The sequence below is a fragment of the Pararge aegeria genome, chromosome 10 (genome assembly GCF_905163445.1).
Source record: "Pararge aegeria chromosome 10, ilParAegt1.1, whole genome shotgun sequence".
Classification (NCBI taxonomy): domain Eukaryota; kingdom Metazoa; phylum Arthropoda; class Insecta; order Lepidoptera; family Nymphalidae; genus Pararge; species Pararge aegeria.
Window position 1 is genome coordinate 6,475,036 of NC_053189.1, and position 17,977 is coordinate 6,493,012.

At 35.3% G+C, this 17,977-nt stretch overlaps 1 protein-coding gene across 1 annotated transcript in view; it reads right to left on the reverse strand.

Moving 5' to 3' along the window:
- The window catches only part of LOC120627140 (suppressor of lurcher protein 1-like), a 100,441-nt gene extending 82,980 nt beyond the window's left edge, over nt 1–17,461 (reverse strand). Inside the window, exons 1-2 of the mRNA XM_039895007.1 lie at nt 17,147–17,461; nt 5,418–5,454 (exon numbers count right to left, since the gene is read on the reverse strand). Coding sequence (XP_039750941.1) covers nt 5,418–5,447 — 30 coding nt within the window. The 5' untranslated portion in view covers nt 5,448–5,454; nt 17,147–17,461. The remainder of the gene's footprint in view (nt 1–5,417; nt 5,455–17,146) is intronic.
- Nucleotides 17,462–17,977: the final 516 nt, after the last annotated feature.

The following is a 17,977-nucleotide window of genomic DNA, read 5'->3' on the forward strand; positions in this document are numbered from 1 at the left end:
GATTGATGAATTCCTTAACGACAAGGCTGCTTGGAAGCAGGCCACTCCGCTCTCATCTCTCACAAAACAGAAAAATTCTAAAGATTGTTAAAATTTAAAATGATGTTGGAAAAGAGTAATCTGCTGACTTTCTTGCCGGCTTTTCTCAGTGGAATCTGCCTTCCGAACCGGTGGTAGAGTCACTACAAACAGACTGACTTGACGTTTCAAAAGTGCTTATTAATTAGGCCTACTTGAAATAAATGACTTTTGAATTTGAATCTTGAATTTTGATATTGAATTTGAGCAGTTTCAAATCCAAGGTGGCCGCCACCACAATATGGCAAATTACATATTTTTACACGTCTCCCTCAATAAAGTATAAAACGAAAGAGTTTAACTAATCGAATAATGCACACTATATTTGGAAAGGGAATGATAAGTGTAACTGGTCTTTTTGTCTTTAGTTAAATTGAAATTATAGTAACGGGCGGGTAATGGGTAAAGAAAAAAACTTTATTCAAGTAGACCTAAAATATGAACGCGAAATAAGCTGATGGTGGTGAAGATGACAACGTAAAATAAAATATCATTAAGTAGGTACATAATATTAGTACGTAGCTTAACATACAAAACTAGCCGGTTTAATATAAAATATACTAGGTACTTAGAAAGTGACCGCGAAAACCTTTTAGGCGAAATTAGTTTTCAGCACTTAAACATTTCGCCGGTTACATTTAACCAACCAAACAAGCGGTAAGTAGGTGCCTAAACAAACACTTTCAAAACAAGGCGCAAGTACCTACTCGTACCTACATTTGAGCAAAATTCAACGCGAACAATTTCGAAAATAGGCTTGCTATTTTACTGAGGGCGTTTCCAAACTGTGTATTTGTGTAACTCTAAGCGCAACAATTTATAAGTTTTAGTACTTTATTAATTTACTTATTAATCAGCGGTTCTCCTCGACAATGTCATAGTCAAAGTAAAAGTCAATTTTTTTCATATATTCAAATAGGCACATAGATGGCCCTTTTGATGCGTACGTTACATGTGTGATGTGTGTGATATAAACCTAAGCTACGAGGGTTCCAAACGCCCGCTGGTCTTAGAAGAAGCCCACAACAAACTTAGCCGGTTGTTTTTTTTGTTATTACCATCTCACATTGTCATTCAAAACTATTAAAGAAGCAACCTAGTTAGAGCAACAATTTACACTTTTATCGTACATTTTTATAGTTTATGTACCTTAATATGTACAACTTCGTATGTTGTCGTTTTGCTTCGTATGCAAAGTCTCATATACATAGAAACCTACCTTCTTTGACCCATGGCATTGCATCGCCTACCTGTTGCCTATAGACTTCCGAAAAATTGGGCTATCAAAATCTATAAAAAAGTTAATTGTTTAATCCAAGTCTAAATCCAGATAATTTCTTAATTTAGCTGAAATAAAAAGGCCTTCATATCACATAAACAAAATGTTTAGATTTGAAGAACGTAACGATTTGAAGAACAAAATTTTTAGTCTATATACCCTTATTAATAATTGGTCGATATACCCTAGTTAGGATATCAATGGAAAAGTATTATAAAAAGGAAAAGTTGATATATAATGTCTTAAAATGTTTGTAGCACTTTATAGGTTCAGTTCAACAATATTCACAGTATAAACGCGGCATTAGTTTGAAAACTTGTAACTTTGTCATTTCAACAAAGAGACGGAGAGGGACAGATGTTATTTCACATTTTAACATAACAACACTTGTTTTACATTAGCAACTTAAATAAATAAGTTGGCCCGAACTAAGACTTTAGGTAAGGTAGGTTAACAACTTTAACTTTTAAGCGTAACACCGTCTACCGATTTACGAGTGGGTATATTTTTATACTTGTAAGTATTATTCTATATTTTATTATTCTACTTGTCTGTATCCCGCTTTATAAGTGTTTTGATTTAAGCATATATTTATATTTATATTTATTCTGTTTTTTTGTAGAAATTGCTGCCATCTGTCGGTTTAAACGGGTTTAGGTTGAAATCCACTTTAACAAAGTCAGTTTATTATTATTTTTAACTCTTTTTTTGTACACCACTATGAAGTTAGGAAAAAAAACAATAGAAATACAAAGACAGAATACAAAAGGCGGCCTTATCGCTTAGTAGCGATAAGGTCAGTTTTTCTGAGCATCCGCATTATATCATTCCGGGCCCTTTCGAAGAAGTTCCGCTTCGCATCAGACTCATTGTTATAAGAAGGTTTTTTTCAGACCAAGGAGACGTCCCACCTGTGGTTACTGGAAAACCATCGACTATAAATAGAGCAACGCTTCGAGCATGCAAGGAATACGACATACTTACTGTCGCCACGAGTGCTACTACATCTACCTATGGCGTAGTTATTAAGCCTCATGTACCAGTAATTATAGTAGCAACCACGCCCTTCAGACCGAAAAATGCTGCACAGCAACGCTGCTTGGCGACAGAAAAAAGCATGGCATCAGATGTTTCTCGCCATTTGCCCGCAACCTTAACCAGGTTTTTTTTATTACCGTCGAGTTAATATTAACTATGAAGTAAAAGCAATGAATACCCAAGCTTTTTTATCATACATGTAATCCTTAATATTATAATAGGATTTTTCTATAAGCTTACGTTAAATAATAACTTTGACTTATTGAGAGACATCTTAAGCTATCAAAATAACGGACGTTTACCAGAAAACGATTTAGTTTTTTTACTCAATAAAAAATTTAACGACAGTTCCTTTAAAAATTATAATTCAATTTATAATAATTAAAAGTAATAATATCTTGTGCTATGTATATAGTTAATAATATAATTTCTATTGTAGTTTTATTTTATAAATATACTACAGCAATATAGACATCACCATCTAGCCCCGCGTAAGTACCAGGTAAGTTGTGTTATAGATAATATACATAAATACCTATTTAAAATGTACAGATAAATACCCAGACACTAAAAAACATTCATTTTTATCATACATACATTTTGCAGTAGTAAGAATCGAACCCACAGCCTTGGACTCAGAAATCAGGGTCGCTGCCCATAGCGCCAATCGGCCATCAAAAATAATATACCTAAAACGGTGTTGAGGTATAACATAAAATTCAAACACACCCGTTATATTCTATTCCAAATAAATAAGTAAATAAAATAAATAGTAAACCAAATTCAAATATTACGTAAGTTTAGAAAATATTCTTAGTCCTCGTAGTTTTAAACTAGAGCGAAAGTTCGGAATCACATTATTTAACATACTCGTATTTTACAAACCTACATTGCAAAATGCAAACTTATAACAATAAATTGTGTCACATACATATTGGAAATGTCACATATAATATCGATACGAAATACATTTCCACAGCTTCCTATCCCGATCCATTTTAAAATACAGCCCGCCAGAACGCGATATCTTGTTAAGTAAAACGTTTATTTCTGCCTTATCTACGGATATCCACCCGTTAACATGTCAATACCACATAGTAGGGAAGAATGAATGTCAACATTTAGGCTACAAGGAAACCTTACCTTTATTTTTACCGAGTTTATTGGCTATTATTGCTTGGGACATATCTTAATCAGTCTGCTGGTGAATTAAGTGTGTTAACGAAATAAATATTATAATTTATATTTCACAAATCAAAAGTATGACCATCTTTTGGAACGCTACCTTTTCGTTACTTTGGCGGCGGAGACAACTGGTTGCTGGTTGGGGCAACTGAGAGACGTTTGCGGAAAAGGAACTATGATCCACGCTCTGGGGATTACCTTTTTTTTTTTTTTTTTTTTTTTTTTTTGTCGTGGTGGAAAAGCTTTATGGCTACCTCTGTCCTTTTGGGCAGGACAGAGGTTATGTGGGACTCGTTTACCCGAACTAAAAACCACCACGGCATGTCCCTCTCGTTGGATTTATTGGACGTCCGGGGAACCCGTTGTACACTTCCCAGACGTCTACCAACAACCCCAGCTGATTGCCAGGGCTACTAAGCAAAGGAGGAGGTGATCAGGACAGCTTGACCCCCCCTCAGACAGCAGGGAGACTCGTATAGGGACGGGTAGCTAGCCCAATAACTACCCGCCGCCTCCCAGGGCAACCAGACGTGCGGCATATTCCCGCCGTCTCCTTCCCCCCCGTCTACGCCGGAGCGGATGTGCGTTTACAGCTTCTTCACGCATCCGCTCCGCGGCCTCCTTCTGCGAGATAACTTCTTCGCAAAAGTCAACCACAGCTTCCCAAGACCTCTCGCTGCTCAGCATGGCAAATACAACGCTGGACAGCGAGAGGTCCCCGCCTATTTCCGCTACCAGAGCGCGACGCTGAGTATCCCACTTGCGACACTCCTCGAGGGTGTGCTGCGCAGTGTCATCCGCAGCTCTCTGGGGATTACCTGGCCCAAAGGTTGTCCATCGCTATATAGCGCGGGAATGCTGATGGGCACTTTTGGTCCGGGTGTAACCAGGGAGAGGGCCTTTGACGAAGCGTAAGCCATCTTCATTATTATTATTGTTATTGAATTTGACGGCCGACTGGCGCAGTGTCCAGTGATCTGCTTTCTGAGTCCTAGGCCGTGGGTTCGATTCCCACAACTGGAAAATGTTTGTGTGATGAACATGATTGTTTTTCAGTGTTTAGGTTTTTATATGTATATGTGTTTATGTGTATTATAATCATAAAAATATTCATCAGCTATCTTAGTACCCATAACACAAGCTACGCTTACTTTGGGGCTAGATGGCGCTGTGTGTATTGTCGTAGTATATTTATTTATTTATTTTATTTGTTATACTTATTGTAGCATGAATACAATACAATAAGTATTACAGGCAGGCAGGGCAATTTGGGAGTTTATAATTTCTAATTCTTCTCTGATCTGGTCTGGTGGGAGGCTTCGGCCGAGGCTAGTTACCACCCTACCGACAAATACGTGCCACTAAGCGATTTAGTGTTCCGGTGCGATGTCGCGTAGAAACCTATATAGCCCGCTAGCATCTTAGAGTGCATCATCAGTTACCACCAGGTGAGATCGCAGTTGAGGGCGAACTTTAGTGAACTAAAAAAAAATGTTCATTTTACACAGTCCCAGTAATTAAAAATTAATAAACTGTTTGCAAACATAATAATTAAAACAAACTTACTATGTTTCTTAAGCATAGATCAACGGGTACATACCACGATAATATTTTGAATGGTCCCGTCGTGACCACGATCCATGCAACTGGGTCGAAATATCGACAAATCCAAAAATATTATCGTGTTATGGACCCGTTTAACTATATTTAAGAAATGTTGATTAACCACGAAAATCTTAGTTTAAAATCTTTAAACTTACTATGTAAAACACAGAAACGATAATTTTCTCTTTCACGCGATAAAAGTAATAAATATCCTCGCAATAAAAGTAATTACCTGCATATTTTTAAATCCTCCGGACTGCATTACAGACCTGTAAGTAAAATAAATCATAATTTAATAGTTTTCAGTTATTGTGGTTTTTTTTATTTTACTAAATTGTATTGATATTAAATTCAATTAAGATAAATTACTCGGGATATGAGCCTTATATCGATAAAATAACCAAGTGTGAGGAAAGAAGGAGGAGGTGAGGTAATAAGTTACCACAATAACCTCACAATAATCGTACCTGACATATATGTATAACCGCTTCATAAGTATGTCTACATAAACAAAGAATTATTTGAATTCCAAAAAATTATTTTGCATAAATTTCCACTTGAAAAATCAACAACCTCTTGTTTCTTAAATCTATTTACAGCAAATAAGTAGAAAAGTTTGCAACAAAAACGGAAAAGAAAGATCATATTCTATCTTTTGTTTGAATTCTTATTATTTTTATATAGCAATCAGTAGACTCATTTAAATATATTCTCGACTCCGCGCAATTTTCCTCGGTTTCATAATAGCGTCATCAGCAAAATTTTTCCGTTTGTTACAGAGCAACAGACAAAGGAGCCACTATCACAGATATAATATCAACATTAAGAAGGGCCATTAGGTTGACTGATAGGGATTGGCTACTTAGGCAACATTGAGAGATATAATACGGGACGCTTTTCCACATTTAAGAACTTGTGCCCACGATAAAATCGTCTTTATCTTCCCCCACATACAAAATTGGTTGTGGCAAGAAAATGGGAAAAGTCTACTTATCAATTCTTCTTGTCAATATTAGGGACGCCATAACTAACACTATATGTAATTGCGCAAATAATATACAATCAATATCCAGCCACCGTATTATCAAAATGTCAGTTAAATTTAAAAACGTAATCATGTTTTTCCTCATATCGAATTTAACAACTATTCAAATTCAATTCGTTAATTATTTAGCTCATTACGTTGCCGAGATAATGGTATTATGAAATTTTGATTCGAAGCCTTCTTAATAAACGAATATTTTTCCTAAGGGTCTCCAAGTTTGGTAACAATCTTCCAAAGATATTTTCTATATGAAGATAAAATAGCTTCGAAGTTACAATATGACGTAGAACTTAAGAATTTTCACTCGCAGGAAATTTTATTAAGCTACTGCAGATTCTCGATGAAATATGCATTATATTACAAAAATATTATGATAATAAAACTGATCACACATTAGCTAGTCGCACAGACTGAGACGCACGTGTGTTGGATTGCCGAGTAAAATTATATGCAACCTTGTACATTAGAAAATCATCATGAGTTGAGCTATTAAAAACTCAACTACTGGGAAACTTCCTCCTCTTTGAGTAGACAAATAGCTGAGACAACGCTGCTTGATTGCGAATTGGTTTCCTTACACGCTCGAAAAATTTTAAAACAATAATATTTTATTCTTAAATCAAGTATTTGTTTAATCACTTATTTATTAAGAGCACTAACAACATGGATATTACACGTTTTTAAATATAGCACACACACACAAAAAAAAAGTATTGAAGATATGGGAAGATTAAATTATGCATGTGCCATGCATGTGCCGTGTAGCGCTCATAAAATTTATTTATTTATTTATTTGGTATCTATGTCCCATCACTACGCACTACACTACAACATAAATAGAATAATTAAAAACTATACTAAATAAAAAAATAAAAAACTTACATTAAATATTAATATGCAATATAAAAAAACAGTTTAAAATTTCTGGAGTGGAGTTACGTGGAGTTTAATATACAACTTGTAAATTGGAGAGTCGTGTCGGTCTATTAGTGCTTTCAGAATGCCGTTACTGCTAGCCCGCGTTCTTTTCATCAAGGATGCTATTCGATTTCTTCTGATGGCAAAAAGTCATCAGTATGAGCCATCGCGAACATATCTGAAGGACTACAATAACGGGGTAAGCCCAACAGCATTCTGAAACCATCATTATTCTGAACTCATAGCGCGTTTAGCGATGCGGATGTGCGGACAGCTTTTTGTTAGTGAAGAATATTCTGCGGCTGGAAATGCTTTGGATAGCTGATGTAATAAAATGACTTGAAACTTTCATATTCTGAATATTTGCGGTGCTGTGGGGAGGCAACGAGTATTAAAATTATATTATTTTTTTTTCCATCTAGTGGCGGATTTGTTATCAGGCTGATGAAAATTACTTTAGATAGCTTTACTTGATTTTAAAGACTTGCAATTTAAAAGCAAGTAATAATAAACAAAGTCTTACGATATATATTGTACTCATGTTACAAATGCGAAAATGTTTGTTTGTTTGGCCTGGAGGATCACGCCCCAACTAAGCAACCAATCTACTTGATTTTTGGCACCAAGTTAGTTGAAAGTACTGAGAGGAACATAGGCTATCCCTTTGTTGAACAATCCACTATTATCTTTGTAAATATAGTTACAATGACGTAGGCCTTAGCTAGTATGGATATATTTTTAGGTTTACTTAACTAAATGCATTAATAGGTTACATTAGTAAACTATGTAGCATACAAAAGCAATACGTTCCTATTGTTTCATTATGCAGAAACAAAGGAGTTTGGTGCGCAATCTACTTAATAAGGTACACAGATTATATAAAAATGATAGACGGAACATAATTTAAATAAATATTGAAATAATACATAAATATTATAAAAATTGTCTTTCGTTTAAACTTATAAAGAACCTACGTGACATTGAATTTATTAATAATTTAACTGCAATTTGCTAGTTGGAAGAGTTTTTGTATTGAGAGGTGTGTAAACCTGACTATGCCGATTTGAATTCTATGCGATTTTAACAGTATAGAGAATAGTGCTATCCTTATTTATAGGAAAACGATACTAAGACTGCTTAGTATCCTTATGTCGATTGAACTGAGTCAGTACGCTGTTCAATCCGTCCTGTGAAGATGTTGGATTAGATGGATTATTAGTTTCGGATGTAAGAGCTTGCACAATTATACTGCATGTGTATGATATGTACTTACACACAATGGCGGGCATTGGAAAAACAAAGAACCGAAAAGGCTCGATTAACTTGTTTCTCTGTTTGACGCAAGTACTGCACACGTTTAGGGTATAACTCCAGGATATGCATTTTTATCCAAGTTTGGCACTAATGGTAATTGCTCCATTATTATAATTAAGTGCTCAGTCTATATTTTTCGTTAAATCTGGGATAAGGAATAGGCGTAGAGAATATTATATTCGACGGTCAGGCCAGCAATATCGGAAATTCATTAATAACGTTACAGCTTGCTCTAATTTCATCGTGACGAGCGGATATTTTGTATCGGCATACCGATTCGTTTTATTTATAAAAATGTTTTCATTAGAGATCTGTTTATACCAGCACTACAAAAATTTTAATAAACTTCTTTAAGCGTTTACCACACAGAGTTTTTTTTGGTTCCACTACAAGTTAGCCCTTGACTGCATTATCACCTGATGGTAATGCAGTCTAAAATGGTAGCGGGCTAACCTTACAAGCAGTATGGCAGTAACATTAAACCCATACCTAAATCGGTTAACGGGACGCGCCGAGCCACAGCCGAGCTAACCCTGATCGTTGAAAATCCCGAAATTACAAATTCCCAAATTGTGACTGCCAGGAATCGAACCCTAGACCTCCAACTAAAACCTCACCGCTGAGCCAGGGAGGTCGTCAAAACCCGTGCGGTCACGTTGGTTAATACTATATCAATAACAGGCCGGTAGCAGGCGTAGTTTAAACTGTAACATTCTTTTTTATACGATACTAGCTGTTGCCCGCGACTTCGTCTGCGTTTGATTTTGTTTTTTGATGTGGCATTCAATTTTGTTGTAGTTCTAAAAAAAATAAAGTATTCAGTATCGCTAAGCCTCTATCTCCAACCATATTCATCAGATCTACACAAAGTTGGGGCAAAATTAAATACTTATTATAACCTCTATAGTACAAAAATAATTATTTAAATCGGTTATAATTTGTCGGAGTTATGGTCTAAAATCGTCAAACACTTTAATCTCCTCTCCCAAAGGAACCGAGCTTAATGTCGGGATAAAAAGTATTCTATATTACTTCTAACACTTCCAAGAATATGTGTGTTTCATGAGGATCAGTTAAGTAGTTTTTGCGGGAAAGCGTAACAAACAAACTTACATTGACATTTATAGTATAAGTAGCGATTAGTAGGGATAAGGAAGTAGGGATACGATATTATTATACTACGTACCTGTATTCTTAAATAAGTAACGGGAATGGAAACGGGATATCTCAAACTAACTGACATATCCTGCAGTAAAATCGATCTAACCGACAGTTGATTTTTTTTTCAAGTAGTGCGTACGCGCCTGATCAGACCCTAGGCAATTTGGAATAGTGCTGCCCGAATTGACTGAAAAGGGAAAACTCCCCTTCTTTTACTCATAATATGATTATAATCAGCCCACGACTAGAAACATTCTGTATTAATAAATAGCCCAGCCTGGGGATGGAACCCAGAACCTAGAGATCTTCATTCGAACATGCTCACCACTAAACCAACTAGGCAGCTAATATTTATAACCTATATTTATTACCTACATTAACGAAATAGAATTTCCGAACTAAATTGGCTCATTGGAACCAAGATACTATGATCTATAGCCACTTAGCAAAGTGCTGGTGCTGCATAAATAGCTCTCACATCCGGCCTATAGGTAGGTCAAAGAGATTAACTACTTACTCGTAGAGCTAAGACATTTTCATATCAAAGTTTTCATTTTATGCGACAATTGCGTTCCTGATTGCATCAGCACAAACTAGATAGCCATGTTTATGATCTAAAATATAGTTCTAACTACGGATCCCAACAGATATCTCAGAGACACTCGATGTGTTTCGGGACTTCTTTGCTTATAGTATCTCTACCTGAAGAAAAATGAATGGTCCGTAGAATAAGCCGAGGTAATATAATATATAAAGCAATTTTTAGTAAAACCCCCGAGAGAACAAAATCATTCGTTCACGACAGACTTATGACACGCCGTCATTTTGGTGTTGGGGGTTAAAAACATAGCTCATCGAGTAGAGACATTAATGTGGCAATTGTCGAGGCATAACTAAAAGACCCGATTCACGTCGGGGTCCCAAGGTGCAATTCATGACATGAAAGACATGAAAGATAGAAGATGCTAAATGGCCTCTTTTCTTTGACTTATAAAAAAATTCTGGTGTCCTATCTACTGCAGATATAACATTTAAATGTCTCTGATAAACGTGTAAATAGATTGCAATTTTGATTAAAGGCTTGCAAAGGTCCATTCAAATACCAGCTTTGTATTGAATTCAACAAAAATTCCAAAAAATACTTTATGAATGCTTTATATCTACATATTCGTATGTATATCGCAAACAGAAATAGTAAAGTTCTTTGTAAATGCGATGACAAAAGACTGTTATTAAATTACTGACCATATTCTCACCGGATAAACTGGTAAGCAGAGAAACAGGGAATATCTATATAATACTATATCATAGCAGTTTATCAAACCTACCTAAAATGCTGATTTGGGTTTTAAGATTAGCAACACCGGAACGCTCAGAGATTAAAAAAAGAAATGAGTTGGCAGTTTAAGTTAAGTAAATCTCTAGTTAGCTCTTTACGCTTGCTGAGATGAACTTAGACTTTTATCGAATTTATTAATTCCCGCCGCAAAACAACGGGGTGTTATAATTTTAACGTGTCTGTGTTTGTGTGTGATTATGTGTCTGTCTATAGCATCAGATTTAGATTTTCTCTCTTTTTTTAGTTTGAAATGTGAACAAATCGGGAGTGTTCTTAGCTAGGTTTGATAGAAATTGGTACAAGATGGCCGCCGCCACAAAATGGCGGCATACATAGTTTTCGCTACCCCTTATGACTAGATCTTCATGTGAATTGTTATGTTAATAAAAAAAGGGTACATATAGGGTACCTGATGCCGCCGCCAGATTTAAATATCTTCAGCACCAGAGGAGCCACCAATCCTTTGCCGGCTTTTAAATAAGTTCTTACCCAATAAATAATGCTAAGTCAAAGCTTTTAGGTAATACATTAAATGGGATATTAATATTTTGGAACTTAACTATTTTCATCATCATTTCAACAGCTAGACTTCCACTACTGGACATAGGTCTTTTGTAAGGACTTTGACATACCATAGTTATGCGCCGCATAATATATCCAGTAACTCCTTCGCTTCTTTATAGCTGTATACAAACACTGCGCTTTTAAATACGGGGCTACTCCAGATCCTTAGTACCGTCTGTTGGTTCTTCGTGCTATGTATTATTACTTGAATTTTGCTTATTTACGCTATTTTGGTCAAAATTAACGTTGTAACAACGTTGGAATAACGTTGGAATACTGGGTAGCGACCTAATGTTATTTAACTATGTAGTTAGCTAGTGTTCTGGCAAAGAAATGGCTACACCCTGACAGTCATAACCGTAACCCGAAACAAAGTAGCCCAACGAACTTTTTTAAAGATTGGCGTACTGGCATAGCTCATTTACACTGGGTCGTTGGCCTGAACTCAATAGGCGTCCGAAAGCCGGTAAACGACCAATTAACCAGTAAACGCGCCAAGAATAACATATTTTTCTCCTTTCTGTAAAAAATTCGTAGATTATTATTTTCACAACCTTTATTTATGCTAAATTAGACGCAGAAAACTAATAATAGGGTAATTTAGTTTCAAGTATTTTTGTATTGTATTAGTTGTATTATAATGAAATAAATAAATAACATCAACTAATTATTTATAGTCATACAGAAGAATAAATCAGTAACCGGCAAATGTAAAAGAAATTTCGTAAAACTAGGTAAATATTTTCCTTTTTATGGGAAAGTAACCCTTTTGTTTTTGTTGACAGGGGGGAAATCTTCTTGAAACATACCGATTCTCTGCGTGAGAATCCGGTATGTTTTAAGAAGGGTTCTTCTTTGGGTTATGTGGCATTTCCACTCACTAAACCTCCCTCGATAGCCAGCTTCTGTACATATTGGGAGGCTCGGGGATCTCCTTGGAACGCACCAGTGCCTCACTTGCACAACGCTTGCAGCCAGTCCCGGGAAAGCAACCTAATTTCTAGTTATTATAAACACCTAAAAAATCGGTTACTTTATTTTTACGCTTTGTAAAAAGCACTGAGTAAATTAATCAACTGTAAATGAACAAAAGAAGCTCAAGGTATGAACAACACGAAAGAACGGTTGGTAGAAAAATAATTCTAACATTTATATTAGCTTTTAATATAAAGGAACACGGTAGAAAAATGTTACGAGTACGGTCCACAACCTTGCAGTTATTAGGAATGGTTTCACTAGACCATTTAATTCTTATTAAGGAATTATAATTCTTATTAAAGGGTCAGTAAGTTTTGTTATACAAAACTGTCTCCAAGCGACTATCTACTAAAATCACTTTAGCTAGAATTACTTATATGACAGTTGACTTGGCAGACCTTGACGTCCTTAAAATATGGATTTGAAGTATAAAACGCCACGTCAACAATATTAAAGTAATGCTGGTTTAAGCGATGATAGTCAGCACGTGGGGCGTATTAATAAAATAACAATGTTAAAACAGTACTGCTTTTAGTGATTATTGTAGAATACTGGGCCCCAATTTCGCGTTAAATACACTACAATATGAACACTATAAGCTTGTGGAGTTAAAGACGCTAAGTTGTTGTCCATGAAACAGTGTGACCTTTGGCACTTGCGAAACGGTGTAATGAAGTAAATAAAACCTAATTTAATTCTCAAAGTTAAAACCGAACTCTGGCTCAAACTCAAACCTCGAACACTAATTCCTTATTTAAAAATACCTATCGCAGGATCTTATATACTTATAAGTGATAACGGCCTTTGAGGCGTTGTTAGTGATAACGACTTACTACTAAAGCTATGATAAAAAAAAACAAAATCCCGTGCCAGCCGCCTGTGAATGACCGCCTTTATAAAGCATAATTTTCCCCGGCAGTGAAATATTAATTATCTGTTATCGTCTTCATTTTAATTGTAAAACCAACGCCGTGGAGAAAAGTTCTTTACTCGTATAACAAAACATATTGATTGAGTAAAAAAGTGCCATCATAACTATTATGTTGCCCGCTTTCTTCGTTCGAGTTTATTCCAGTTTGTAAAGTAGTTTTAAATATCTCAATAAAATAATTCCAGCATCAACTAATCTGTTGCTCATATGAACTTGGTTCACGCTAGATGTTTAATTAAAAAACTTAATTCCCATATAAATTAAAATAGCATTTCTATCCCCACGGCGTTCTATATGCATTGTATCGAAACGAGGACATGCTCGTGTCGCATTTCTATGCGCTCCATTATCTTCTAACTCGGCGTGCATTTAATGTATGTTTTTTTTACACTCGTATAAATGCAAAGAAAATAGCAATATTATTATATATTTTTAGAAAATATTATTTTTAATACGTGTTTTTCATGCATCATCTCAACCGATGCAACACAGGTAGGCTTAGGAGTTTTGTAGAATTTTCCGCTCATCACAGTTTTTGTGACGATGCTCAGTTCCTCCAGAACCTCGGAACCCAAATACATCAGTTATCCAAGTGATGTTCCCCACCCACTGCCACTTCAGCTTCGCATCTAGCTGAGTTATGTTAGTACCTCTGGTTTTTCTACGGATTTTACGGACATTTCTAATTTCACGCAGAGATACTCCGAGCATAGTTCTCTCTATTGCCCGCAAAGTAACTCTGAGCCTTCTCATAGAACAGAATATCAGATTTGATGGGTAACAACATATATTTCAAGTTATAAATAAAACAAGTTAAGAATATATTACCTCCCAAGATCAAACTCGTGTTTCCGAATCACTTACCGATTTTTATTTAGATTATCTTTATATGAAAATTTTTCAGGACTTGACGATGAATAAAAATCACGTATTAAAATAACAAATATATTACATTTTTATTTCGCTAATTATTTGCATTGATGAATTCAATGCTACTGTTTAATATTTACAACAACTTTACTAAACACACCCCATAAACTACATAATATACGTGTTTTAATCCAAGCTCCTATTATTAAATGAATAATATTTTTCCCAAGCACTTAAAAATTTATTATTTTCACTAGACACTATGCAGAAGAATAATAGTACCGGTTGGTGCTATAAAACTATTTTCCCGGAAATAAGACGACGACCAATCTGTTTATTAAAGCTGGTACGGAACTATATTCATCGAGGGAATAAGTTCATTATTATACTTTGAACGTTACACAAAACTACGATGGAATTTAATGTTGCGTTAGTAAACATTAAATTAACGGCTATCCGACCATTCTTGAAACTCATGAGGATGAAAATGAGCTCTTATATAAAACTGAATGTAACACTAACAGTTTGGAATGTAACGTAATAAATGTTTTCATTAACAGAAACAGTATCGTTATTGCTCTGTTTTATACAAGTTTGAGTGATTTGTGCTCATACCACATTGGTATGAACACAGTATAAAACATTCTAGGCTGTTACACGTAGAAACGTGAACGGTCTTTTTGAAGCCGAAATATTTTTGACGATCTTTGTTTTAAATACTAATTTTAGAAATTTTTGGTAGTTAATACTAATATTCCAAATTTTGTATTCGTGAACTAGTGGTTCGAGTTTCGGCCTTTCTTTCGAGGGGACCGAGTCGATACCTGGCGATCCCCGGCGATCCTTGGCCTCTTCTAACTTTTCAGAGTTCTGTAATTTTTTACGCAATAATGTCACTTGATTTAACGATGAAGAAATTCATCGTGAGTGAAAAACATAATATGAAGGTGTGTTAACTGCATTTGGACAGCATGGACTACGGACTACGTCATAAACTCTTCGCATTCAGAAAGGAGACTCTTCCCCTGGTACCTTAGGCGTGTAATGGGCTGACAATGATGATAGTAATAAGCGCCTTGTTTCCTATCATGCTTTCTATCATCTCTATATTCCGAAGTGTCCAGATAAGTTGTTTAAACTGACGTACCAACGGTCGTACCAAGCGACACACAAATAAATTTCATCCCCACTACATGGATGGCAGGTATTAACCACCGGTCCGTTATTCCAGATTATTTTTCCCATGCACACGCAAATTGTGGCAGCAGCTTCCATCTGCGGTGTCTCTACTAAGTTTCAAATAATAATCATGTAACGATCATAACTTTTATATTAATACGTGAAGCAATAACTTCGTACCCGTTTTACGAAAACCGGGTCCACGGAGGAGTAGTAAATTGTTCACACTTATAGTTTTTATAGAAAAAGAGTACAGAATGCTATTTTTTTATGAGGCATAAAAATAAATTAAATGAATAAAAACCAAATAACTCAATAATATACTGTTTTTCAATCTTGGCGTAAAAAAATTAACAATGTAGCCTTTGGCGGAATCTGTATAAAAGTATAATTTTTGACAACCGAACTTATAAGTTAAATTAATTATGGTTGAATTTCGATGACGAGGCGACCACTAGTATAGAGAAATGTCTCCAAAACTTGTTAGATAATTGACTTTTTTTAATTTTTATGTAATTCATTTATAAAATTAAAGTGGTATATTTATAAACAGACTGTAGTATAATAAAGTGGTATTATTATAAAAGTGTCTTAGCATAACACGTCCTACTTAATACGTCAAATAGTTAGGTAATGGGTTTTTCTTTTAAAGAATTCTCAATACCTGCCCAGAGTTAAGGAATGGGTGGTGTTAACCCCGTGTTTCACAGAGCACGTGAAGCCGTCGGTCCCTGTTATCATTAATAACTTATGATGACACTCGTTAAAGTCCATCAACCCACATTGGGGCTGCGCACCATTCTCCATGCTCCAAGGTCTATGCTCGAAAAACATCTCTCCCATCTCTCCTTTGAGACAGAAATCCTGTGTGGAGCATTGGGACGTTTATAGGTTATGATAAAGAATGTCTTTATCCGGCAACATTAGCAGTAGCTTTCGAATGTAGATGTTTATTACCACTTGAAATGAGTGTAGTTTTATTCATATTAGTAGTCGTTATATTTATTTATCTTTTTAATTATAATAATTTACGGACCAATACGGACTATCGCCTATAAAAAGAGAAAGACTCCATGCTTGGAAGACGTTGATAGAAAAGCCGCTCTTTTGCTAACATTATGTTTATATTTCTGATACCTTTACAATAAGAAAATTACAGCATATAAATCTTATAATTTCGTTGATGTGAGAGTTACTTTTAAATAAAATGTTAAACTAGGCACTCATCAACTAGGCACTGATGATTTATTAAAGATTGTATAAAAGTACTACCGAACATTGACTCTTAGGTTTTATTACCTGCTAGTTATCTTATGTGAGACAGACGGTGATAAAATGACGTGCTCTCAGAGGTACAGAGAAACGTAAAAGGCCTACTTTGGATCTTCACTCAGTACTCCCTACTCAGTATTCATTAACTTAGTACATCGCCCAATTAGCCCTACCACTCTGTATAATATGGTTTAATAATCTACTTTCTCTTTAATTAACCACCACTCAGTAAAACCAAGAAGCCAACGACAGACTTTATACAGAATTTCTCATAACATAATAAGTTAGTAAATCAAAAGAGATCCTCTTTATAATCAAGCATTTTTATGCTTATTATTATTTTAATAAATAAAAATAGTGACTATTTATAAAACGAATTCCACAACTTACCATTTGCCGCAAAACACTACGTCGTTAAGACTATCTTTAGTTAAATAAATAATTAACAAGCAAAAACTTAGTCCGAGACAAACTTTCGAAGTCTCTGCTTTAAACAAAACAAATTCAATAACACTGGAGTTGAGTAAGTGAACTTTTAACAAACTTTACTTTTAAAGGAGAACACAAAAACGTCAATTCCCAATACTTCAAAGGAGCAGAGTGGTTTTTAAATTCAATTTGTCTACAAATAAGGTTAATACGGATTACGTAGAGCTACGTGCTACGAGGTGAGAGATACGAGTCGCTATGGCGTAGACGTCCGTTCGCGACCACGTCCATGCCGTATACTGATACGATGAGTTAGCATGCTCCATCTCTTAATACAGAAAACCACAAGGGCTAAATGTTACAACCCTTATTGTTTAAGGCAGAAAGTCTAATTTGTCATGATTTATAAATGAATACATTTGAAGGGGGGCTGTACGAACGGAATTCTGCCGTGAAGATTGTGAGGTGAGAATATTTGACATGCCATTATGCGTATTGGCTTTTGTTTTCTTGTGTTATTCAGACACTCCCGAGCCTAATTTGTCTCAGTTTTTATGGATTCGTTGTTTTATTGAAACAAAATACTGTATATTAGCCCAACGTGGAACGAGACGATATAAATGTTTACATTACATTTATTTGTTCGTGAGTCAGCTTTTTAACTTTTTAATTTTTTACCCAAATGTATAGTACTTTTCTCTGTACTGTCTCTGTAAAAACATCGTGAGTAAACCGGCAGTGACATTATTACTGTTTTGGAAAGCAGTTTTTACTTTAAACACCTTTGTAAAG